This window comes from Podarcis bocagei (genome assembly GCF_964188305.1).
Source record: "Podarcis bocagei genome assembly, chromosome: 4".
Taxonomy (NCBI): Eukaryota; Metazoa; Chordata; class Lepidosauria; order Squamata; family Lacertidae; genus Podarcis; species Podarcis bocagei.
The window spans coordinates 90094378-90121350 of record NC_138128.1 but is presented as its reverse complement, the minus strand read 5'-3'; the positions used below and the strand labels follow the sequence as shown (position 1 = coordinate 90121350).

Genomic DNA, 26973 nt, shown 5'->3' with positions numbered 1-26973 from the left:
TGCAAGATACTAAAGCCAAAACAACTTGTTCCATATGGGGTAAGAATTTGGCTTCTACACCACCTGCTCATTACCCAGGTGAGGGAACACCTTTTAAATAAAACACGGAACCAAGAGAATTGCAGCAAGCGTCAGCGAATCCAGTTAGGGACCTGGTTTAGGAACTATTGCAATAGGACGGCCTTGCCAACCAATCGTTCAGCAGAACCAGTTAGAAAAGACTGCCCAGAGCAAATTTGTAACAGAGCTTATTATCAAACACAGCCCACAAAGAATAATAAAACATAATAATCAAAACAATTTGGGTCTCAATAAAAAAGCTGTGATATAAATGCAGTAAATAAATGATACAGCGGAATGGTTTTTAAGACGATCGATTCCCTAACTTCTCAGGAGTTGGAACTAATTTTGAACGATAGGATTGCCAGAGGAAGAGTGAGCAGAACAGAACAAGGGTTTTCCTGATTGCATCCATTTAGAAGGACTGCCATATAAATGATTTGCAGCAAAAGGCTCAGATATGGAATCAGAGAATTGTAGAGTTGGAAGGGACCCTGCGGATCATCTAAGTCCAGCCCCCTGCAGTGCAGGAATATGCAGCTGTCCCATTCGGGGATCGAACCTGCAACCTTGGCATCATCAGCACCATGGCCTCTAACCAACTGAGCTATTCAAGCAAAGATGTCTCGAGAGCATTACTGGAAAATTGGGCAGGGGGAGATCAAGAATGTAGACACCCCCATGCTTGATCCCTTCTCATTTTATCCTCACAATAGCTCTGTGAGGTAGGTTAGACTGAGAGGCGATGACTGGCCCAAGCTCACCCAGTGAGCTTCATGGCCACGTGGAAATTTGAACCCTGCTTTCTCTCAGGTCAGGGTGGCGCTGTGTGTTAAACCACAGAGCCTAGGGCTTGCCGATCAGATGGTTGGTGGTTCGAATCCCCGCGATGGGGTGAGCTCCCGTTGTTGGGTCCCAGCTCCTGCCAACCTAGCAGTTCGAAAGCACGTCAAAGTGCAAGTAGATAAATAGGTACCGCTCCGGCGGGAAGGTAAATGGTGTTTCCGTGCGCTGCTCTGGTTGGCCAGAAGCAGCTTAGTCATGTTGGCCACATGACCTGGTAACTGGTTTCCATGACCTGGAAATTAGGTTGGCCACAACTGGACCTAATGGTCAGGGGTCCCTTTACCTTTACCTTTCTCTCAGGTTCTAGTCTAGCAAGAGACAGGCACTGCCGGGAATATTTTCATTTGAACCGGCTCAGAAATGTGCAGGTTAAAATGGCAAATTCTCTCCTAAGCCTCACCCCATCCCCACAAAACCAGACAGATGACATTTGGTGTCTCTCCATCTCCTTCCTAAGCTCTTTTGTTTACACCCTGAACTTATTTAAAGGCAGGAACACAAACAGTGGCAACCTCCTTCCTCCTCTCTCCCTCCTTGACCTCCCCCAAACCACAGCATTCTTGGCCCAGCTCAATATTATAATTCCCCCCCCCCCCTGTTTATGCGACAGAAGCAATTGAGAAAACTTGGTGGATTCTTTTCCAGGGCAAGTATGTGCACCCATATTTTATATCAGCTATTTCCCAGCTGGAAATGCGGAATCAAACTAAATATAAGTCTTTTTCTTGGCTGAAGTGCTTAGCCGCGAAGAGCTTCCAAGAAACACATTCTGCTATCTCTCCGACTCATCTACCAGCACACCCTGTTAACTTCTCCGGAATGATTTTCATCCTTGACTACTTTTGAAAAAAATGCAAGGGCAGCTGTGTCGAAAAATGGGGCAGAATTGTGCTCCGAATTCAACTCAAAGGGAGCTAACAGAATCCTTTATAATAAAAACATTGGCTGTATCAAAACTAATCCTAAAGGCTTTTATGTACAAATAAACAACAACAACAAACAATAAGTCAGTGCCAGATCTGAACCCCTGCACAAGCCCAATTGCCAAACATAATAGACTGGGGTGTGGACAATTCATTGGTGTCTTCCTAGTTGAATGGGAGGGAATCATACTGATAGGTGAAGGGATAAGGTCCATCTCTCCACAAGCTGCCTTGCGGTGAGAAATAGGCTCCCCCACCATGCCTATAACTAGTTAAGGTGGAATTGGGGGCCCGTTTTTAGCCTGAGAGCCACACTTCCTTCTGGGCAATTTTCTGGTATCCACATGCCAGTGGGGAAAGAGGGAAAAGTGGGAAGAGCATTGAACATAAACTTTTAGAAATCGTAGAATTATAGATTTGGAAGGGACCCTGAGGATCATTTAGTCCAACCCCCTGCAATACAGGAATATGCAGTTGCACCCTACAGGTATCGAACCTGCAACCTGGGCATTATCAGCACCATGCTCTAACCAACTGAGCTGAGCCGCCCTTTTGGTGTCTAGGGGCACATTTGTTCAAAGGATAATAATGAATAAGGCTAGACGAATGCTCCAATAGTTGGAGCAGGGACACAGCCTGCAAAGTAGAAGGTTGGACTAGATGACCCCCAGGATTCCTTCCAATTCTACGGTTCTATGAAATAACTAGCATGACAAAAACGGAGCAGAGATCACTTTCCTGGCATTTCCCACTGGAGCTATTTGACGACTTAAAATAAAACGGCAGCAAAAAAACGAGAAGTCTCCAGAGAAACTGACTGTTCTCCAGCGGAAACGAAGATTTCCCATGCCAAATTTTCAGCCGAGGGGACAAATTGTCATCATATTATGCTGAATAGAATTTATGGTGCTTCGTAATGACAGAATGCTGGAAAAGCTGTTCACCCGGCCCTATTTACCTAGGAAAGTAGCCCATCTAGAACTCTGACCCTAAACCTTCTCTGTTTTGCAGGACGTCAGGAGCAGAAAGGGCTAAGGAGCAAACCCTACACAAATCTGGAGTGAGGACCCTAGGAAGGTTGCATGGAGCCTTGTACGCCTCCTTCCGGCAACTCCTGCAGCCAAGCTGCTGCCAAACATATTGCTCTACTTTCCTTTGGACCAGAGAGTGGGGTCTTGTTTGGGCACCCAGGAAGTTCACTTCAGTGCTCCTAATGTAGCGGTTTGACTTCACCCCCGGTGGAGCACTCCATTGTCTTTCAAGACACACGGATGCCAACAATTCTGGAAACTGGTTCTACCAACACCCACCTGCAAGGGATATGGGGTCAATTCATAAACAAGGCTAGCTCGAGGAATTTTGGTGCCCAAAGTAGAACATCCAAGTGAAACCCCACCAACGCCACCATTGCCATCATGAACATGTGTGAGACTCCAAGAGCACAAGTCTCTCACTCTCCCACCCTTGACGGCACCCCAAAGCTGCCACCTGCCTCATCTTAGAGCAGGCACCCCCAAACTCGGCCCTCCAGATGTTTTGGGACTACAACTCCCATCATCCCTGACCACTGGCCCTGTTAACTAGGAATGGTGGGAGCTATAGTCCCAAAACATCTGGAGGGCCGAGTTTGCCTATGCCTGGCCTAGAGAGTAAACTCTGCCTTCCTTCCCCCACAAAAAATGGCAAGAGACCAAGGCCCCACTAGGTTATGAGGCCCTGGGCTGCAATATGTAGGCCCTGGGCTGTAATATATGGCCCTGTTAACTAGGGATGGTGGGAGTTGTAGTCCCAAAACATCTGGAGGACCAAGTTTGGGGGTGCCTGTCTTAAAGCATATGCATGCGAAAGGTCCCAGTTTCAATCCCAGGTAGGGTTAGGAAACACTCCTGTCTGAACCCTGGAGGGCTGCTGCTGCCCATCAGGCTAGATGGCCCAATGGACTCAGTCAGCAGAAGGCAGCTACCTGGGCTCCTAAGAGCCCCCTGTGTTCAGAGAGCAGCACGTGGGATATGGGTGGGGAATACAGTTTCGACAATTTGTGAAAAGCGAGTTGGAGGGAGTAATGGCTGAAATGTAACGGCACAACCCTTTGGTTCATCAGGACTTGATGCCAACTGGTACACTTCCTTCTGTTTCCTCAATACCCTCCACTTTCCATGCAATCTCTGCTCACTCACTTAATATTTACTTGCCCTGCTCCATTTCCACTCTCTAAAATCCTCTGTCTCGGCATCTTTCTGTGCCTCTTTGCTTGCCCTGATAGGAACAGACACTCCACAGCCACAGAGCAAGAAGGAATGCAACACACACAAGTCCACACAGGTGGCCCCCTGCAGCTGGATTCTCTAAGTTGGGGGGGGGGGAGCAGACAGTAGATTCTACCAGCTGGTAGAATGGACTTTGAGGATCAGCAAAGATTTCTGAGCCTGATCTTTTCTTAACAATACAGTGGTGCCTCGCAAGACAAAATTAATTCGTTCCGCGAGTTTTTTCGTCTAGCAAATTTTTCGTCTTGCGAAGCACGGTGTCGGAAAAGTTTTGGAAAAGCTTCAAAAATCACCAAAAACCTCAAAAAAGGCTACCACACCGCGTTCTATGAGTTGCTCCTCAAAGTCAAGTCGCAACTGTATTAACGGTGTTAAGAAAAAGGAAACAAACTTGCAAGACGTTTTCGTCTTGCAAAGCAAGCCCATAGGGAAATTCGTCTTGCGAAGCAGCTCAAAAACCACAAAACCCTTTCACCTAGCGAGGCATTCGTCTTGCGAGGCATTCGTCTTGCGGGGCACCACTGTAGCAGCAACAACAGAGTTAACATTTCCCACTGAACTTAGCTGAAATGAAGGAAGGTAACCAAGGGGTAGACTTTTGTGCCAAAGGACAGTGAGCCCAGTTCAGTTCTGGTGCTGCAAACAAATTCCTGAGGTCTGAATGCGCTCAGAGACACCCTATTATTTAATTCTAAACACATGCATTTTGCAGCTAGCTCCCATGGACTGCAAGTAGATCAAACCTATCCATTCGTAAGGAAATCAGCCCTGAGTGCTCACTGGAAGGACAGATCATGAAGCTGAAGCTCCAATACTTTGGCCACCTCATGAGAAGAGAAGACTCCTTGGAAAAGATCCTGATGTTGGGAAAGATGGAGGGCACAAGGAGAAGGGGATGACAGAGGACAAGTTGGTTGGACAGTGTTCTCGAAGCTACCAACATGAGTTTGACCAAGCTGCGGGAGGCAGTGAAGGACAGGAGTCCTTGGCGTGCTCTGGCCCATGGGGTCACGAAGAGTCGGACACAACTAAACGACTAAATAACAACAACAGCAACTGGTTGGTAGGTTTTTGGAAGGTGGGGTGTCCTAGTGAGAAAGAAGAAAGGTGATCCTCTGTGCATCTCCTGTTCCAAGTGCAAGGCAGGACCTTTAAAGTTGCAGGATGCCAGAGCTGTTGTATGCATGCAATTGTCCCTAGCATGCAGAGGTTCCTAGGTTCAATTCCTGGTGGCTCCAGACAGGACTAGGAAACACTCCTGGCTGAAACCTTGGAGATAAGGCCCACAGGGAGACAGAGAGAGAGATATGCATAGCCACGTCTCCTCTACATGAACCTCTGATCCCGACCGCAGCTTTGGGTTAAAAAATAACCTTAGTCCCTGCCCCAAAATTGTCCATTGATTGGGACCCTGCTACAAAATTTTAAGTGCTACATTAAAATGGGGGGAGAGCTTGGAAAGTGTAACACTATTTTTTATATTCATTTTTAGTCAAAAAGGGCATTCCTTTCGTATAATAAATGGAGCTGCACATTGTGGGCATTAAAATTGTACATATCCTTATGTACAATAAATAATGTGGAGGGAGGTTTGTAAGTGGTGAAGAGGAGGGAGTCAAAATATTGTTTTCATGCTATGTTTTGTAGCCAGTCTATGTTGCGTCTCTATTTACTAACTACTTGATCTATTCACCATGAAAGCCTATTGGTTCCTCATGACGCTGCGTATCCTGCTGAGAAGTTAAAAGTTCCCACAAAGAGAATCACAGAGTTGGACGCGACCTGTGTATAATCTAAGTCCAACCCCCTGTGATTGCAGGAATAAGCAGTTGTCCCATACAGGGATAGAACCTGCAACCTTGGCATTGATCAGCACCACACTCCAACCAGCTGAGCTATCGGGGTTCATAAAGACTCCTTCCTTTAGGATTTGGAGCCTTTAAGGATTAAAGAGGTCCCTTTTCCAGCAAGGAGGGTGAGTGCTTATGTCTCTCAATCCATTTTGGCAGGAGGACTGGGCCCGCCTACCTGTCAATCCTCTTGACATCAGGACGATGTCATTTTCCTTCGCCCTTGCAGTTTCAACTCAAACCACATGGGCAAAGTCACACGTATTCGCAAGCGTCAACATTCTGTTGATCAGCAGCACCTGCACACTGCAATCCCTTTACCGGCATGGTTTGAAATCAAGCCACTCCGGCTGGATGGCTGATCCCTGCAAACCACACCAGGCATCATTGTATATGACATCAAGTGTAGGGAAACTGGGCAGGGCTTAGGCAAAACAATCTGAATTACAATGCCTGCAGGTTGGAGGTTCGCCACCACTTAAGGTGAAACTGTCTAGCATGCCTCCTTTTTTCTCCACAAGCATGAAGACTACCAGGTAGTGGTGTATTTTTTATTTTTAAACCCTGTAATGCAATGGATGGGTAGACTCTGTGCTTTAAATAGCGGACTACGTGCACCATGCAATCGTTGGCAAAACTGCAAACTTTCACGTCTTCAGGCTTTCATAGTTAGAGTTCTTTAGCTACTTACATCATCTAGGCGGCCGACTTTGGGTTGGGGGAAAAAAATAAAAAGACTATGCAAGCACAGAGTCTAAGTAAACCGTACCATCTTGCGCTTGAAATACCAGATCAAGGTCTTTCCCCTCCTGGCTAGAAGCAGAATGCAAGCAAATGAGCAAGGAGATGAGAAACAGCCCAGGAAAACCCACACAGACAGGCAGAGCCACCAACAAAAGCCATGGTGCAAAGGGAGGAAGAACTCTTACCAATTATGGACTGGGCAGATGTGATTGTTGGACAGTGCCATGGCATACCTGTAGGGAATAAAAGAAAGAAGTGAAAGAAGTGATCGTGTCTGCTCTTCTCAAACACCCAACGGCTGCTTCTCAGTTCTCTGCAGCCTTTGGCCCTGATGCTCAAGCCTCCATTAAGAATACACAGTAAACAGGGTGTTCGGACCAAAGGTGGGAAGCAGTCTTCAAACTCCTGCCTCCTCAACCACAAATTCGGTGCGTAGCCTTCAGCAAGTCATTTCTCTTAACCTTTGCTGCCCATCTATAAAGTGGATTGGTAGAGATTTTGAGGCAATCTGGGTCATGCTGCACTGCAGTTTAGCCTAAGCAATGGGGTAGCATCCTCCATCACACCTGGAGGCAACAGGTGTGTTAAGAATAGAGCACCAAATGAGCACACAACTTTGACACCAGTGTGCAGTCAATCGGACAAGCTTGGGCTTTGGGGTCAGTGTTAGATATGGAGATATGAAAGCTAGGAGCTAAATGGCACCTGAAACCGAGGTTATGGACGCAACAGCGGAACATCTAGGCTCGCTTTTTAATACAAAGCTGAAAATGAATGAACGGCAGCTAAAATATTAGGTTCATTTTTCACATGGTCTAGTCTTTCCCCTGCTCACCCCCCTAATATCCTTAAGAGGGTCTCTTCTCCAGTCTTCAGAGAGAAGCTGGAAGCGGGGAGGCAGAAAAAAGTCCTCCTTTCCTTCCACTCTGCAGTTTTAATCTGAAATCTTACGTGCGGTACTGCGCCCAGTGCTCAGACACAGCTTGTGCTAATGAAATTCCCTGCTGCAAAACATACCTAGAACAATGGGAGTTTCGAACACTGTTTGGGATGTACCTGTGGCCCCTGATTTGAGTGTCAATTACAGAGTTTGGGGGATGGCACAGAAAGTGGGGTTTGTGGTACAAAACCAGGACACAACTTTGGCACCAGTATGGAGTCAAGCGGACAACGTTGGGTTTTTGGCTATTTACTTGTGACCCCGATTTGCTGTGTCAATTACTCGGTTTGGGGGGAGGCGCGGCACGAAACGCGGGATTTGCAGCAGAAAACCAGCACTTTTGGGGGGATCCAAAATTTTGGGGTCCACATGTTAATGGAGCTGGGCTGGCATGTGTTGCTGACCTCCAACAGAAGGGAAGAGCTGATGAACTCTGGATGGAGAAATAGCAGGCAGTGGGAGGCGGGCGCCTTATTATAGCATCGTCTGTCTGAGGCAGTTGCCTCACTCTAGCTAAGGTGGGGGCCACCCCTGCACTTGGAATCAGCTGCTTCCCCTGCCAGACTATCTGCTTGGCAGTGTTTGTCTAGTGATAAGGAGTCCGACATATGCATCCCAGGCAAAACGGCTCCAAATGCCTCCCCACCCCTTAGATAGCAACCTTTTAAGGAAGATTTTTCAGCCTCAGGGCTGCATTTGCTTCTGGGCAGCCACGCCCACATGCCAGCAGTGGGTGGGGTCAGGGCCAAAAGTGGGTGGAGCAATGAATACAATTTTCTACCCTGGTACAGCAGGCTAGTTTCTAGACGCAGTCGCACATCCCCCGGTATTCTCCGTCTAGACAAGCAAGAAGCCAGGTTCAGAGGTCAAGTAAACATTCCAACCAGGCAAAAGCACTCCAGGAGGTTGCAGCCCAAGGCCAGTAAGGGGGTGTGGCTCAGGGAAAGAGGGTGTGGCCTGGTAAGATTCCCAAGGGCCAAATAAGTGAGGCCTGGGGTCAGTGTTTGACACCTGGGTCCAAGGTTTCCCTGACCCCCCCCCCAACACACTGCGTTAGCAGGACAATGTGCAGAAAGGCAATCCACATACTACTGCTCACCACTGCTGCTAAAGCAGCCACAGGACTGTCCTTTCCATTTACCGTATTTTTTGCCCTATAAGACTCACTTTGTCCCTCCTAAAAAGTAAGGGGAAATGTGTGTGCGTCTTATGGAGTGAATGCAGGCTGCGCAGCTATCCCAGAAGCCAGAACAGCAAGAGGGATTGCTGCTTTCGCTGCACAGCGATCCCTCTTGCTGTTCTGGCTTCTGGGATTCAGAATATTTTTTTTCTTGTTTTCCTCCTCCAAAAACTAGGTGCGTCTTGTGGTCTGGTGCGTCTTATAGAGCGAGAAATACGGTAATTGAACATTGTTAATTGGCATGATAACCATCAGCACGTTTAAGGAGCGTCCACCAAATCACCAATTTCCAAGATTCCACATTCTTAGCATATAACAGCAGTATTAATCAATTCACACATTTTTGCATTCACTTTTCAAAATAAGAACGCAGACTGATGCAGAAATATGGTGAACTGAATGAAGACTGGGGGGGGGGTGTGGAGAAGGGGAGAAAAACCCAAGAGAAGCCCAAACCGACAGATCCTTGCCCATCCCTAACAGGCGGTGCTTAAAATAATTCTTTTTAAATGCAAACAGTCTGCCTGAATAATAGAGAGAAAGGCTGGCCAGCAAATCTGTGTCCAAAAACAGGGGTGAAGCCAGGTTTGAGCTGTGGGAGAAAGAATGCAAGTCCCAATTTGCATATATATTTGTATGCACTTGATTTTTTTTAAGCATGGCAGTCCTTTTCTGCCTCTCTCAAAACCTAACAGAGAAAAGAAGGGTCTAACTTTCAGCCCCCTGCTAAAACAAGAGGTGAGCGGAACCTTTCTATTTGGATGCAAAGGCATGGGCTCAAACTTTTTGGTAATAATAATAATAATTTATTATGTATACCCCGCCCATCTGGCTGGGCTTCCCCAGACACTCTGGGCAGCTTTCAACAAAACACTAAAATACAATATATAACGTATTAAACATTAAAAGCTTCCCTAAACAGGGCTGCCTTCAGATGTCTTCTAAAAGTCTGGTAGTTGTTTTCTCTTTGACATCTGGTGGGAGGGCGTTCCACAGGGCGGGTGCCACTACTGAGAAGGCCCTCTGCCTGGTTCCCTGTAACTTGGCTTCTCGAAGTGAGGGAACCACCAGAAGGCCCTCGGCACTGGACCTTAGTGTCCAGGCTGAACGATATATCCTTCAGGTATACAGCACCGAGGCTGTTTAGGGCTTTAAGGTCAGCACCAACACTTTGAATTGTGCTTGGAAACGTACTGGGAGCCAATGTAGGTCTTTCAGGACCGGTGTTATGTGGTACCGGCAGCCGCTCCCAGTCAACAGTCTAGCTGCCGCATTCTGGATTAGTTGTAGTTTCCGGGTCACCTTCAAAGGTAGCCCCACATAGAGTGCATTGCAGTAGTCCAAGCGAGATAAAAATTACAATCTAATAGCATGTGTAGCAGGTCATTTATATCCCACCGGAGTAAACACAATGGGAAGAGTGGATCAGGGAGGGGAAGCACCTTGAAGGAGCTGCCAGAGTGGCAAGGCAGCAGCTCTTCACAAGTCAGTCACATCAGTCAGGGAGATGGTTTGGCACCTTTCGGAAGTTGGGAGATGGGCTAGAGTAGCGCCAGACAGAACCTACCCTGTAAAAAGTAAAGGGACCCCTGACCGTTAGGTCCAGTCGTGACTGACTCTAGGATTGCGGTGCTCATCTCACTTTATTGGCCGAGGGAGCCGGTGTACAGCTTCCGGGTCATGTGGCCAGCTTGACTAAGCCGCTTCTGGCGAACCAGAGCAGTGCACGGAAACACCGTTTACCTTCCCACCGGAGCGGTACCTATTTATCTACTTGCACTTTGATGTGCTTTCGAACTGCTAGGTTGGCAGGAGCAGGGACGAGCAACGGGAGCTCACCCCATCGCGGAGATTCGAACCACCGACCTTCTGATCGGCAAGTCCTAGGCTCTGTGGTTTAACCCACAGCGCCACCTGCGTCCCTGAACCTACCCTGTACTTTTGTGTATTCAAGGGGAGACGTGACCAGGGGCAAGGCATGGGGCACACACAATTTTTGAGCGGGCACAAACCAGGTGCCCTCACCGCAGAGTGGCCTGATGCTCCTCTCTGCCCATCAAGGGTCGTGTTGGCCAGCCGGGCTCCCCTCTGTGCAGGCAGGCAGTTGGCTCAGCACAGCCCTGCTAAGGGATGCGGTCGTTCTGGTGGCGATGGCTGGCGAACCCACCCCGCTGGGGTGTCGGCAACTGATGCCATGCTGCTGGATGTGACCTTTTTTGCCAAGGCAAAATGGAGCACAAGGGATTCTGGGCCTTCACTCCAACCACCACATTGCAGGTTGGGCTGAGCGTCGCCTACAATAACCCTCCGATATAGTTTACTGTTGCACCCTGTTGTGAGAAGGAGGGCAGCTTTCAGAAGCCCAGTAAAGTAACCCGCTGTGAAATTCCAACCCTGAGATAGTGCCACCATCAGAAGTCCTCCCAGGCCAAACCCAATTAACTCAATCGCCTGCTGACTTGCATGCAGACTGGTTGCACTTTTAAAATTTTAAAATCTAAACAAAACTGTTTGTGAATTAAGAGCCAAATTAGAGCACGCAACCCATTTTTCATGGGGTTGTGTGTGTTTTTTCAACTCTCTTCGCCACAGGCTAAAACAGGAAACACCAGGCACTTCCAGGCTGTCACTGTATTGTGGGTGGGTTTCAATTCATACCAGAAAGTGGGCATTGCACAATTAGGGTGGATTTGGGCTCTTATGTAATAAACCTGCTTCTCCCCTATCTGCAAAAAATGAGACTTTTTGCAATAAGAAAGGGGGTTATGAAATGTACTGGAAAGCGTGGGGTAACCATTGCTTGACTTAACCTCATTTAATCTGCATGAATATTCAATAAACATGTAACCTACCTGCAAACTTTGTCCAAATAAATCTGGATGTTCAGTAAACAGGTTGTCTGAAGTGACCACAAGCACACACCCCAATTATACACTCTGCAATATTCTGTTTGCAAGGACCTGCTTGCTTAAATTCACATCATTTATAAATAAAGAACTAACAGGCAGCTCCCAGTCTATGATGTTATAGCTTTATGGAAAGCTTTCATTTGCTTAAAGGTAAAGAGGGACACGGGTGGCGCTGTGGGTAAAACCTCAGCGCCTAGGACTTGCCGATCGCATGGTCGGCGGTTCGAATCCCCGCGGCGGGGTGAGCTCCCGCCGTTCGGTCCCATCGCCTGCCCACCTAGCAGTTCGAAAGCACGTCAAAGCGCAAGTAGATAAATAGGGACCGCTTACCTAGCGGGAAGGTAAACGGCGTTCCGTGTGCTGCGCTGGCTCACCAGAGCAGCTTCGTCACACTGGCCACGTGACCCGGAAGTGTCTGCGGACAGCGCTGGCTCCCGGCCTATAGAGTGAGATGAGCGCACAACCCTAGAGTCTGTCAAGACTGGCCCGTACGGGCAGGGGTACCTTTTCCTTTACCTTTAAAGGGGTAAAGGGACCCCTGACCATTAGGTCCAGTCGTGACCAACTCTGGGGTTGCGGCGCTCATCCCGCTTTATTGGCCGAGGGAGCCGGCGTACAGCTTCCGAGTTATGTGGCCAGCATGACTAAGCCGCTTCTGGCGAACCAGAGCAGCGCACGGAAACACCGTTTACCTTCCTGCCGGAGCAGTACTTATTTATCTACTTGCACTTTGACGTGCTTTCGAACTGCTAGGCTGGCAGGAGCAGGGACCGAACAACGGGGGCTCACCCCATCGCGGGGATTCGAACCACCGACCTTCTGATCAGCAAGTCCTAGGCTCTGTGGTTTAACCCACAGAACCACCCGCGTCCCAGCATTCATTTGCTTACTTATTACTTATATGTCCAAGAAATCCAAGACTGCTCGGCCAGTTCTAAAGGTTGGTTGCTCCTACCGCTAAACAAAACTCATAGCTCCCTTCACTCTCTGGCAAAGGCAGGAAGACAACATTACTGGCACTACCATGGTGCAAGTCAGTAGAGCATGAGACTCTTAATCTCAGGGCTGTGGGTTTGAGCCCTGCGTTGTGCAAGAGAGTCCTGAGTTGCAAGAAGTTGGGACTAGAAGACCCTCACGGTCCCTTCCGACGCTACAATTCTACGACTCAAAGTCAGAATGGCTTTGGCCAACGCCAAGTTCACAGATTTTATTTTTCAAATAGAAGCTTTCTCCAGGGGGTAGGATCAGCGGGCAAGACCCCAAGAAGTGCCCAAACCATGCCCAGCCACGTACAAGCATCATTCACCCTAGGCTACCAACCACACTTCCATTATTTACGGCTGAGGTATAATAAGCAGCTGGCACCGCCAGCCAAGCAAATTAACATGGAGTGGCTGGATGGAATGAAGGAGCCTAGACGAAACCACAGACGTCCTGAATCATGCGAGAGAAACTAGCAATTGGCTAAATGCTGTAATTGGTCCCTACGACTGGGCCTGGAGCTGCAGTTTCTCAGGTGTACTGGGGGGAGGGGCTTCCTGTTGCTGGGTGCCCACATTCAAAATTCTAAGCATAGGGCTCCTTCTTTTTTCACAAGGCCATGGCTTCATCTACGGTCCTCATCCAAGCTGCTTTGTGTAAGCATAGCATAGCATCCAGTCTGCTTTGCTTGCCTTCTCATCATTGCATCCATTGCTTCTATTTATGGTTTTATCCTTTACTGTTTTGTACAGCAAACCCTCCAAGTGTCCCTATTTTCCCGGGACGTCGTGATTTAGAGAAGCCGTCCCAGTTTCTGATTTGATCCCGGAATGTCCCACTTTTTCCATTTTCATCGGAGAAATATTGGAGGGTATGACATTATCCTACCCCCGATCCATCTGAAGGCAATCCTGTATAGGGAAGTTTTTTTAAAAAAATATTTAATGTTTTATTATGTCATTATATATGTTGGAAGCTGCCCAGAGTGGTTGGGGCAACCCAGTCAGATGTGTGGTGGTATAAATAGTAAAATTGTCATTATGGAATGGGACGTCCCTGTTTTCATCAGAGAAATGTTGGAAGGTATGGTATAGTAATGTGGTTTAAAGCAAAATTTGAATTTCAATGAGGGTCTCTCACAATCTCTTAAAACTGAGTCCATGACCCTCTTGTCAATCCCATGTTTTTCTGTAAAATACATACTGTACATCATGCACTCAAGTTTCAAAACCAATTTAACATGTAACATGAGAAAAAGAGGTTACTGTTTGAGACCCCCACCCTTGGGCTCATGTAACTAGTTCCATGATATATATTTTTTGGACCTGGCCTTTGTCTTCCAGTACAGTGGTACCTCAGGTTAAAAACTTAATTTGTTCCGGAGGCCCGTTCTTAACCTGAAACTGTTCTTAACCTGAGGTACCACTTTAGCTAATGGGGCCTCCCGCTGGCATCGCGCCACCACTGTGCAATTTCTGTTCTCATCCTGAAGTAAAGTTCTTCACCCGAGGTACTATTTTGGGGTTAGCAGAGTCTGCAACCTGAGGCATTTGTAACCTGAGGTACCACTGTACTGTAAATGATCTTGCCCTGTATGATCTTGTAGTATGTGGAAATTACCAAACAAAAATCCATTATTTACGCAACTGCCCCCCTGCATGAAATTCTAAATCATGTTTTGAAAAAGAGGATTGTAGGCTACCTGATCAAAAGTTTTGGATTTTGCCCCTAAGAGAAGTATAAAGGACCCGCCAAAAGACTTAACCCTCAGTGGCTAGGACCCACAACAGGATATGAGAGCTGCCCAACCAATTGGGAACACTGATCTCAGAGGGGGTTTGTTTTATTTGATACCTTCAGCTTTCACCCATAGTTTCTTCTGGGCGCTTCCCAACTGTTGATATTTTTGGGTGGCATTCAAACACATACTAGCGAACTCAGGCTATGCAATTATTGTTCATTGGGAAGCCTTGCGCAATGAACTCACTTCCTCAAAACACTGGACTTTTTGTGGAAAAGCCAAGTGAGAGAAAAACGCAGCGAAAAGTGAAGCGGGTAACATTTGCTTGATTCAGCATGGTCTAAATTCCCTGTGAACAAAAAATCGGAATGAATGCTCAATAAATAGTTGGACCACCAGCACCCCGGTAAATAAATCAGGATGCTTGATAAGAAGGTTGTCTGGAAGCAACCTTGCTGGTACTGTCTGCAGCAAAGCCCAATGAACTTTCAGACAGAGAAACACAAATCAAAAGGATTTGCAAGCATTTCTGAACTTGCAATACCTATGGACAGAGCTGGATGAGTATCACAGCAGAAGTCAAGATCAGGGAGAAACAGAGCGCCTCTTCTGTTTAGGTAGAACTCAACATAATCCTGAAAGAAGCCAATTCAGAAAACAGAAGCTCTCTTGAAGCAGGGACTGTCCTGACTTGCCCCTAAACAGCACACCAATGCAACAAAAGCATGGACCTCATAACCAAAACCAAACCCAGGGCTTGTATATTTTTGTAACTGCTATTTATTTTGTGATATTTTGGGAACCACTCTGGGATCACTATAAGCAAGGAAGTGCAGTCTGCAAACCTAGCTCATCATCTGCTTCTTCTGGACGCAACAGTTCTATATCAAAGCCACTCTTGCTACAGCTTGCCTGATCTCTTTTCCCCTAAGGAGCCCAAAACTGTATTTCAGTTGCGTAGCATTCCTGAGAAGAAGCTCAGGTTGGCAGTGACCACCTGCTGATCTTCACAAACCAATGGGAACTTGCATTATCTTATGTATCCTCAACCACCAGCTTAAGGAAGCTGCCACTGTATTTCTGCTTTGCAGATTGGCAAGCGGAGGTAGATAATCATTGAAACAAGGTTGGAAGGGGCCTCGAGGGTCATCAAGCCCCAGAAAGGCAGGAATTTTTTTCTCCAATGTGGGGCTCAAATACATGACCCTGAGATTAGGAGATTTATGCTCTACAGGCTGAGCTATCCACAGGTAGATGCCAAACCCAAGCCAAACAACAGGAAGACATGACTGCATGGGAATTCTGAAGAATTCAATGGCAGACATGTACTCCCAGCGTTGTAACTCCTGCTGGTTGCCTTAGGAGCTTTCGAGGCAGTAGCTCATGCAACGCTGTTCTCGAAATTAATGCAAACTGGCTGAGATACAAGTGCTGTCACATGGGCTGACAGACAATAAACAACAGCTAATGATCAACAGAAGGGAAGTGTGGGTGGGGGAGCAGAAGGCCTTTCTTAAGGAAACACCCGGAGTGGGAGAAGAGGTGTCACCTCACCACCAACTCTGAAAATAAGGTTGCATCAACAAAGTAGCTGCCGCAAGGATTTTTTGTTATCTTTTATTAACAGGGTCGCTTCAAAGGAGGGAACCCACTGGAATAAGGTGCTCCGTTGTATTTAAGGAAACTGTGATGCTCTGCAGTAAGAAGCAGGTATGCAACAGATGTGGCATGCCAGCTAAAGCAGTCCGAAAAGAGCCAGTCCAAAAGGGTATGGTTTGTTGGTTTTGGTTTTTACAAAACCAGCCTGTGAAACACAGTGCCTCTTCAATGTGTGCTAAAGTATACATACAGCTCTGCACCTGTTCATCCAAAACTGGCCCCACAGGCTCTCATGCTCCTAGGACCTAGGCCATAAACCTCCACTGCTTGTGCTTGCAAGTTGGCCACATAAAATAGGGGACCTCTGGCCAGCCTCCCCAGAAATGCCTTGCAGCACAGTATATTGGTGGGAGTGATAGGCAAGTCACCTATGGCTTGTATCAACACTGACTCAGAAATAAACCAAGTTGCTTCTTGCCAAAAACCAGGAAGTAGTTTGGCTTATTAACAAGCCAAAAGCGAATCCCTTGCCCTATGAAGCTCCAACCTACCCGCTCCCTCCTCACTTTTGTGAATCCTTCTGAAGTCTTTGCCCACTTTCTTGCAAACTCTACTCAGCATCTGGGAATGGCAGCAGCCAACACTCCAGGAACAGTGTTCAAAATTTGCCAGGCGTATTTTGCACCTGGCTAACAGCCACTTGGGACATGGGTGGCGCTGTGGGTTAAACCACAGAGCCTAGGACTTGCCTATCAGAAGGTCAGCAGTTCGAATCCCCGCGACGGGGTGAGTACTCGGTCCTAGCTCCTGCCAACCTAGCAGTTCAAAAGCACATCAAAGTGCAAGTAGATAAATAGGCACTGCTCCAGCAGGAAGGTAAACGGCATTTCCGTGTGCTGCTCTGGTTCGCCAGAAGTGGCTTAGTCATGCTGGCCACATGACCCGGAAGCTGTACGCCGGCTCCCTCGGCCAATAAAGCAAGATGAGTGCCGCAACCCGAGAGTCGGCCACAACTGGACCTAATGGTCAGGCGTCCCTTTATCTTTAACAGCCACTTGCAACCAAGTGAAGATGCCCGGGCGCCAGGATGACGCCTGGCGCCTCCACCATCTAGAGGTGGCTGCCTGGGCTTCCTTGGAGCTTGACCATTTTCACACGCTAACAACACGCCCTGCAGAATTCTATCTGTTATATTTTATCTGCCCAGTCAGAATGAATTTCAAGAACCATCTTGGGTTTTCATGCGATAGGGGGCTTATTATTTGTTCCTCATCTGAAACTCTGGAGAACAGCTGCAGAGGTACACGGTCCACGGCCTGACTCAAAATGCAGCTTCCTATGTTCCTATATACCTGGAGCTATTTGAATATTTGCATCTTGCTCCCTCTCTAGCCAGACAACCCAAACGCGTTGTCTTGCAGCTAAGGAACGGCAGGCAACTGTCTCCTTACAACCAGACAAGACAGATTCAACAAGATACCAATCAGTCAGCTTGAGGCAGCCTTCCTCAGGCAGCACATTACGGAATATCTGTAAAGGGCAGCCAGTTGTAATTTAGTTTAGCCGCATATTTTGACAATGCAGATTTCCTGCCTGAGGCACCGCAAATGTTTTGAGGCAACCGTCTGCCTCCCCTGCATTGTCCAGAATTAACAAGAAGCCTAGAAAGTGATTCAGCTTGGAAGAATCTGCTAACTAAACACACCAATCAAGGGTAGGCAGCCATCTGGTAGTGACAGGCAACCCTGAGCCCCACCGCTGCTAGACAGGTTGCTTGATCTTTTAGTCCGAGTCGAAACCAGTAGCCCAACACTATGCATGCTTACTCAGAAGTAAATCCCACTAATCCATAGGATTTACTCTCAAGCCAGGCAAACAATGGCGACTGTGCATGTTTCCAGGGAAGGGCTTAATGTTTTGAACAGGTCAAGGAAATATCAGGGTTCTTGGCAACAAGGTGTTCCTGCTGCTGCTGTTTTTTTTTAAAAAAAATTTGTGGGTATTTCCCCCAGAAAGGGTAAAAGGGTGGGGGGCACAGGAGCCAATTCCTAAGGGGCCAAGGTACTTTCAGCCACCCCCAATAAAATATTTGAGCCTCCGCCCCCCGGTTGATGGGCATTGCCATTCAAATACTGTATGTGTACCTAGTTTTGTGATAGATTATGTGGGGTGTCCACCCTCCCAATATTTTATTCAAGTTGGCACCCCTGAGCAGGGGAAAATGCATGGGTCAATATTTACCAGACACTGGAGAGACCTTTTGGCAGTGAACATGGACCATTGGTACCGAACTGCATGGGAAACAGCGCTACTAGAAAAACTAATCAGCAGACTGAATCTATCATGGGATCAAACAAAGAAGGAGGCCTTCCCCCTTGTGTGGCTCCTCTTTATCACATACAAAGGCCAACAAGACAATGACCCCCTCCCCTGCCCTAACAACTATGAGTCAATAGGGCTAACTTAACCTCACATACAAACAAAACACCCTGCAACCAGTCAACTGCAACTAAACATAACTTGGGCCCTCTGATCACTCGCTCTGCCAGCAAAAATAAGACACCTACCCATGCGATGCGGACAAAAAAATCTCCACTCATACACTATGTAAATATTGTAATGGAAGTCCCTCACCCTCTCTGCTTTCACCCCTCCTATTTTCTCTTTCTCTGTTTTCTCCTTTCTTTCTCCCTCCCCACCTCTCTTCCTTCATCAACCCCACATTGCTACAAAAACGTCTCAAACTGACTGTAATGGACCTGTGTGAAGGATTTTGTTATTTGAAAACAGAGACACTGAGTGTACTTATGGAAAATCTTTCAATTGCTTCACAATTTTGCCTGCACAAAGCTTGTGGGGAGGTTAAACAGTGACTGGCTGAGTACTGAACATTTGCTCCAATTTGTTTTCCAGGAGGGTATATGACACTGGGTCAAGCAGTTTGTTCTGCCACACGTTCCAGTGCCTTTTCATGTCACTTTCCTTATGGCAAGAAGTCCAGGGGGGGGGGGGGAATCAGGCTTGTTGAGTAAGGGTGCCAAACCAACTTTAATGGAGGCTTAGGATATATCTTGTTCTTAGCTAGCCTCCTCCTTCTTAGGCTTTTGAGATCAATGCTTTTTATCGCAATAGCTACTGAAATAGCTCAGCTGCAGAGTATAGACTTCAGGAGTTCCTGTAAAATTCTGAAGTTGGGCAGTGGAACGCTGAGCACCTTCCACTCTTGTATGAAACCAACTACCCCTGGAGCTCCTTGGGTAAATGCCAGCTGACAATGGGAAGCTGGGTTTTAAGCTGCCAGTTTCTAAAATCTCTATAGCCCTATCCTTTGCACTTTGCATGTCTTAGGTGCACTACTAATATATATATATATATATATATATATATATATATATATATACCGTGTTTTTCGCTCTATAAGATGCACCAGACCACAAGACGCACCTAGTTTTTGGAGGAGGAAAACAAGAAAAAAAATATTCTGAATCTCAGAAGCCAGAACAGCAAGAGGGATCGCTGCGCAGTGAAAGCAGCAATCCCTCTTGCTGTTCTGGCTTCTGGGATAGCTGTGCAGCCTGCATTCACTCCATAAGACGCACACACATTTCCCCTTACTTTTTAGGAGGGAAAAAGTGAGTCTTATAGAGCAAAAAATACGGTATATATATATATATATATATATATCACTTGTGGGTCTCTAAACCCCTGTAGGCAGGGGCAAAGGATTTATTTAGCTGTTCTGTGATTTCCCCCATGCCTCTCCCTTTGCACCTTTTTTCATCTTAACAGCTGCACTGCCTGTCTGGTGCATTTTTAAAGAAGTCTCCATTATTTAGCCTAAGCACCTTTAGAGGTGCCCTTTTGTCATTCCTTCTGATTTGCCATATAATTGGTTTGCACTTGTTCTGCCAGTCCTTCATTTTGTCAAGGCTTTCACTTCTGTAAAAAGCAGTTACCTTGCCTTTGGATGACCATCTGTCATGCTGAGATTCCTGCCTTGCAGAGAGTTAAGACTAGATGACCCTCGCGGTCCCTTCCTACTCCACAATTCTAACCCAATTGCATGATGAAGTAAATTGAATTTACCAGTAGCTGATTGACTCCCGGTCAAACATTTAAACTTTCTAAATGAAAGAGACAGAGGAGAAATGCTTAAAAACCTCTGCTTAAAAAACTCTTAGGAAGGAGAGACCACAGCCTCCAGAGGGAGACCGATCCACTCTCCAACAGCTCTTACTACAAGAGAGTTCTTCCTGATGTTTTGTCGGAATCTCCTTTCTCCTTTCATTGCTTTGATGCAATGTCCGAACATCTCTGGCCAAACGAATCAGAATCAATGCTCAGTACACCCGGGGCGTCATCCAACGCGTGCGCAAAACTGCGCGAAAGCAAATCCGGAGGAATGCTTGATAAGCATGTCGTCGGGAAGACACCTCGGGCACGCACGAGGAGCGCGCATCGCCCTACTGTATAAGCAGCACTCTGGAAAACATGTGGCAGGCTGGGCGCATTTCCGGGCGGACGAGACACAAACCCACGACACGCAAAGCATCCTTCCACGCAGATGCTGCCCTCCACCCTAACAGGTCTCAGCCCTGAAACTTTCCACTGGCCACTGGCTCACTTCCACCCCGCCTTGCACGGGTGGAGGAGAAGCGGAGGCGCTTTTTCCAGCAGCTCCGAGGCTGGGGCCAGGCGAGGAGATGCGAGGGCCATCCCCGGCTCAGTCCGGAGGGCAGGCTCGCGGGCGCAGGGCCGGGCCAGGGCGCGGGCAGGCTGAGGCGCGAAGCAGCAGCGGCAGCCACGGCTCCGGAGCGCAGCGCAGCCCGCCACCTTCGCCTCCCCCCGGCGGCGCCCCCAGAGCCGCTCCGGGCCACCAAGCGGGGCAGAAACGCCGCTGGCTGGAAGCGTGGCGCGCGGGTCCGCTGGTGAGGGTCCCTTCCCGCCCCGTCCTGTGTTACTCACACGATCCACATGCCGGTGATGCTGAAGGCGGGCAAGGCGATAGGCAGGATCGCCCAGGCGGGCATTTTGGGGCGGCGGCGCGCCCGACAGGGGGAGCTGGCCCGCCCGCCCAGCCAGCGTCCGGTGGGCGCCAGGAGGGAGTCGGCTGCAGCGCGCCTGGCGCCGGCCCCTACCAAGGCCCTCGGCCCCTTGCGCAGCGGACTGACTGGAGCGCGGGACAACGACGACGGCGCCAAAGTCGGCGGGGCTCCAGCCCAGCGGCGGCGGCGGCGGCCGAAGCGTAACTTCCCGCCCCCCGAGGAGGAGGAGCGAGGCCGGCATGGGACGGGGCGACCCCGCCTCGGGGGCCGGTCTCCGCGCGCTGCCCGCCCCGGCTTGGAGAGGTCGGGGAAGGGAGAGCTCTGGGCGCGCTCGTCTTCGCCTCAGCGAAAGGGAGAGGCTGTGCCTTTCCTGAAGGGAGCGAGCGGCGCGCCAGAAAGCGCCCTTCTTCGGCAGAAGAGGCTCTCCGCCTCTCCCCCTCAAGGCCCGGCGAGGCTTGGAAAGTTACCAGAGAGGGGGAAGTTGAGTCGGCGCTGCTTCTGGCAAATGCGCGCGTGAGAGGAGAGCGTAAGAAAGTTGTCGGGAGACCGAGACAGACCATTGGTCCAGGCGCGAGGTTACCCCAAACTTGGGTCGCCGTCTGCTTTTTTGGGACTACAACTCCCATCATCCCTAGCTAGCAAGACCAGTGGTCAGGGCTGATGGGAATTGTAGTTCCAAATCCCAAAGTTTGGGAGACACTGGTCCAGAGTTTCACGGAGTGGGAGCGGCTTCCTCAGCTGCATCTGAGGATGCCAGGGCTTGAACCTACAGCCCTGCCGCACTCCCGCAAAGAAACTTTGGTTTTAATCTCTCTCTCTCCACACATATATATGGATGTAGTCAGTGGCGTAGCGTGGGTTGTCAGCACCCGGGGCAAGGCAAGTAATTTGTGCCCCCTAACCCGTGGATTTGCGCCCCCTAACCCGTGGATGTGCGCCCCCTAACCCCCAGATGTTGCGCCCGGTGCGGCCGGCCCCCCCTGCACCCCCCACGCTACACCACTGGATGTAGTGGCCTGGCCTAGCCAAGACTAGGGCAGGGTTTTTTTCTTTAAAGTGCTTCCACTTTCTCCATTTGGTTACAGGTGGGTGGGAGACCTGTGGATTCAGTCAGGGTATGATGGTGATTTCTTACCTACCCAGTTTATCAAAAGGTCCCAGGGCAGGATAGGAGTGAACTCCTAGAGGCTGAGGTCCCTTCGGCCTCCCCAATAAAATATTTAAAGGGGTCTGGCCCCACCAAAGTTGATGGGAATTGCCATTCAAATAGTGGGCCTGTATCATGTCTTGTGGGACTTAGCTTCTCCCCCCCCCAAAAAAAAAATAGTTCAACCTGCGTGACAGGTTACACGTTCCAGCAATTAAAAAATATAGTGCTGAAAATCGTTTGAAACAACTTCTACTTGTATGGATAGATCTGCCAAGTCTAGGTGGTAGTGCCCTACTGCTACTTCCTGGGTGAGAGCAGGGCTCTGGCATTTTAGCCACCTCAACACTCTACCGTGTAGCACCTGTCCTATCCTGGTAGACAGGGGTTGTCCAACATTGTCCCCCTCCCTAGCTCTCGTTGTGCCTTCCCAAAGCTGGGTAAGCAAGGCTTTGGGAAGAGGCATGAGGGTCTGACAACTGACAAGGACCTCCTGGAATAGCTCCGTTGATAGAGCCTGGGACTCTTAGTACCAGGCTTATGAGTTTGAACCCCACATTGGGCCAAATATTACTGCATTGCAGGGGGCTGGACTAGATGACCCTTGTGGTCCCTTCCAATTCTGTGATTCTATGACTCCCTCCTAAAGTCTAGTTAACATTTTGTCAGGAAAGAGGTGGGAGGGCTCCAGGACCCTGCCAGAGCCTCACACACCCAGTACCTCAGCTGGCTTTGGGAAGGCAGTGCAAGGGCTGCAAGATGGGAGGGTCAAATTTTGGCCTGGCTCCTTCCCCCCAACCCCCGCCACACAACAAGGCAGTGTGTGTCAGGAGGGAAAAGTAGGCAAACTATCTCCATGCCCACCCCCACTAACCCCCCCTGGCCTATCACCCACTATTCCAACACGCAGCACAAAACGTCCAGATAAAAACCTGGCAAGACAAAGGTCTACACTGTCTAAAACACTTCTACAAAAACAACAAATCCATGCCCAACACAGGAAATATGTACAGGACAAACTAGGGGACGCCTAAATACCTTGGCTAACACACCATCAATTTCATGCCTTCTCAAACAAATGATGACGACGATGATGGCAGTGTGTGGCCTGTGGGTTGTGGGTGGTGCTGTGGTCTAAACGACAGAGCCTAGGGCTTGCCAATCAGAAGGTTGCTGTTCGAATCCCTGCAACGGGGTTAGCTCCCGTTGCTCGGTCCCTGCTCCTGCCAACTTAGCAGTTCGAAAGCACGCCAGTGCAAGTACCGCTCCAGCGGGAAGGTAAACGGCGTTTCCGTGCACTGCTCTGGTTCACCAGAAGCGGCTTAGTCATGCTGGCCACCTGACCCGGAAGCTGTACGCCGGCTCCCTCGGCCAATAAAGCAAGATGAGCACCACAACCCCAGAGTCGTCCACGACTGGACCTAACGGTGAGGGATCCCTTTACCTTTACTCTTGTGGCCCCACTTGGTATGAAATGTTGGACTGCCCTGTGGTACACCTTCAGGGATGGTGGCAAAATACTTAAGCATCTCAGAAATGCTTAGCTGTGTAAATCTCTTACTAAACTGAAGACAGAACACTACATGTATAGGTGTAACTCATCAAAGCCCTAGTTCCATGGGAAGGCATATGCTACATGTGTGGTCATCTTGCCACATCCGCAGGCCCAAGTATTCTCAGAGTGGAGGGGGGGACCAAAGGGATTAAGACCTGGATCTTTCAGCAGTCTCTTCCCTGCTCCCAGCCACACTTTTAAAAGTAACTGCCATCTGAGAGTAAATTCTGCCTAGTTCATTCACTTCAAATTATTTTGTAAGAAAAAAGACTAATACATATACTGTAACAATAAGTAAATATTAACTCACAACTGGGGAGAAAAGAATTAACCCGCCCATCCCATGTATTGTGACCAAAACCCAAACCCAAACTCTTGAAAAGAGCTTTCTATCAGTGCCAATGGAAGCAGAGTGCTATTGGGGGTGGTCCCCAAAGGTGTAGCCCCAGCTCTTTGCACCAAGTCCCAGATCTCTTTCCCCTTCCCCTCCCTTAAAAGAGAGAGAGAGAGACTTTGCCTCAGGTGGCAAAATGTCTTGGACTGGCCCTGTTTGGGTAGGGAAATCAACTCTCCATTTATTATAGGGAGGCTGCACTGTGATTCCAACATATCCCACCTTCAATACCCAATAAAGTACACAGACCCCCAAACTGCTAACCTTCTCCCCCACTTTAATTAGTTGAGTCTTGCAGAATTCAGCACCAAAGGCACCCTAAGGATCCCCCAACCCAAACATAGAGAGCCAGGGTCCTTCTGTTGTTGGAGAACTCCCATCTGACCCTGTTAGTGTGGGCTGGTCAGGGATGATGTTAGCTGGAGAGTACAGCTTCATCATCCCACCCCTTTTTTAAATCCAGCCTGCCATATTTAAAGACATGGGAAAAGGAAGCAACTTGTTTCTTACCATTTCTTACCCGCCTGCCCCCATTCAGGATCCATTTGACGTCTAAGCCAGGTCAATGTTCCAGAATTACTCCACGCACAGCCCAAGAAGGGGGACATCCAAGGCATAAGGGAACAGGTTTAGCAACATTTAATGTCTCTTCCAGCAGACCCAAAAGCCAGTCAGACTTTGTGGGCTGTTCTATAATCACTAGACTACACTTCTATTCCCCCTGCTATTTAACCCACCACCCTCGCATCCCTTCCATCCATTTCCATTTTGACTATAACGCCAGGAAAGAGATCACACCTTCCAGGTCTCACAAAGAAAAGTAGAAGGGTTTTGGTGGACCTCTCTGTAGATTCTTTCGTTCACTGTCAGAGGTTCCCCACAAGGAGAGAAGTCTGTCTCCATGGCTGGCGCAGCAGCAGCAGCTTGACCTCACATCCTATACACTCCTTAAGGAGGAGGCTGCTGTGCCATAAAGCATGGTGGCACAAGCATGGGAAAACACAGTGAAAATGAAAACACACACAAAAGGAAGAAAACACAGATGCAGAGTGTTTCCAAATGGCCAGTTTATTATGGTTTGTTTGCAGGGAGGTTAGATGATATTGCATCAAATCAAGCATCCTTAGACACTTTCCAGTGCATTTTCCTTATTGCAAAATGCCCATTCTTTGGGGGATGCGGGTTCGTTGTACAGGAGCTCCAAATTCATTGTCCTTGTGCAACCTGAATTTGCCAGTATGCAAAACAAAAGCAAAAAACAGCAACAGTCTGGAAACACCCCTGGTTCCTCTTGAACCTTAAATCATAAATAATCTTGACCATAAATCATTGTGGTGCTCAAATAAAATCAGGGAAGATGTGAGCCCACCCCTAGGAAGATGCCTTGTGCGGGATTTTCCCATGTATGTGCCTGCATAGTCTACAAAGGGCACAGCTCATCACACTCTTCAGCTGCAAAGGCCATTGAATATTAGACACACAAGAGAGACTACTTGTCCAACTTGAATGAACATTTATGCTGGTTCTCCAGACCCTCTAGTGGTCATCTTTAATTATGAATATAGTAGTGTTAGTCCATGTAGTAGCCTCCAGATGTTGTTCTGTAACTTACATCAGCCTCAGGCAGCATCAGCCAATGGTTGGGGTGATCAGAATTTTAGTGAACAGTAACTGGAGGGCAGCACAGAGTCTACCCCTGTTCAATAGTTTAATGCAGCAATAGCCCTGAAACTCCTGAGGAGCAATGAGCAAATTTCATGTTAGCCACCCTCTATGCTGCACAACACACAATGTCTTCTCTGGTGGAGAAGTGCAACATGTTGAAGTTGACTGCTCAGGGAATATGCCTCCAGCAGGTGAAGGTTTAAAGGATCCAGTTGCACATTTAATCAGATACGGCAGATCTTTGAAAAAAGCCATCACAAATTCAGTTACCTTGTGTTCTTGTGTGCACTGTGGAAGACCTACCCAGTCACATTACTTTGCCCTTACAGAGCCATGTTTCTAGCTGTCAGGGAGACCAGCTTTTTTGGTGTTGTTCAAGCATAGATTCCACTATTTGCCAAGACCTATGTGGCAGAGGTACACAATGCCATCATCCCCACCGTCAAAATAGCACCGTTCAGCTATAATCTCTGAACAATTTTGCTGACTTTTAAAGTTTCCTTAGCCAGTTCTTCAATAAGGGCAGAAATACACAGCCATAGTTTAATTGCCCAAGAAAAGAGCTTACAGGTAGACACTAATCTTCTGACTTTACTGTCAGAGGAAGGAGTTCCCTAAAAGCAGTGTTAACTGACAAAACAAAATCCAGGCTTTGTAGCACAAACAGTGCAAAAGATTGGCATGGGTTCTGATAGGTGCTTTCCTATCTGGTCCAAGGCAGCATCCCTTCCTCCAACTCCACCCCAAATGTATGTTTTGGGTACTTCCTCATTCCATAGCCTTCTCTTTATTATACTAGAACTCTGCACCACTCAGTGACACATCCACTGCCAAAACAACACGTAACACACACAGAGAATTCACTGCCACATACAGTGGTACCTCGGGTTAAGTACTTAATTCATTCCGGTGGTCCGTTCTTAACCTGAAACTGTTCTTAACCTGAATCACCACTTTAACTAATGGGGCCTCCTGCTGCCGGAGCCTGATTTCTGTTCTTATCCTGAAGCAAAGTTCTTAATCTGAAGCACTATTTCTGGGTTAGTGGAGTATGTAACCCTGAAGCGTATGTAACTCGAGGTACCACTGTATTGTGTTGATGGTCACTCGCCTGGCCAGCACTTAAA

General features: G+C 48.2%; 1 protein-coding gene across 1 annotated transcript in view; it reads right to left on the bottom strand.

Annotated features, from left to right (window-relative positions):
- NFKB2 (nuclear factor kappa B subunit 2) overlaps positions 1-21155 on the bottom strand; it is an 85066-nt gene extending 63911 nt beyond the window's left edge. Inside the window, exons 1-2 of the mRNA XM_081191600.1 lie at positions 21006-21155; positions 6876-6923 (exon numbers count right to left, since the gene is read on the bottom strand). Coding sequence (XP_081047726.1) covers positions 6876-6923; positions 21006-21070 — 113 coding nt within the window. The 5' untranslated portion in view covers positions 21071-21155. The remainder of the gene's footprint in view (positions 1-6875; positions 6924-21005) is intronic.
- Positions 21156-26973: the final 5818 nt, after the last annotated feature.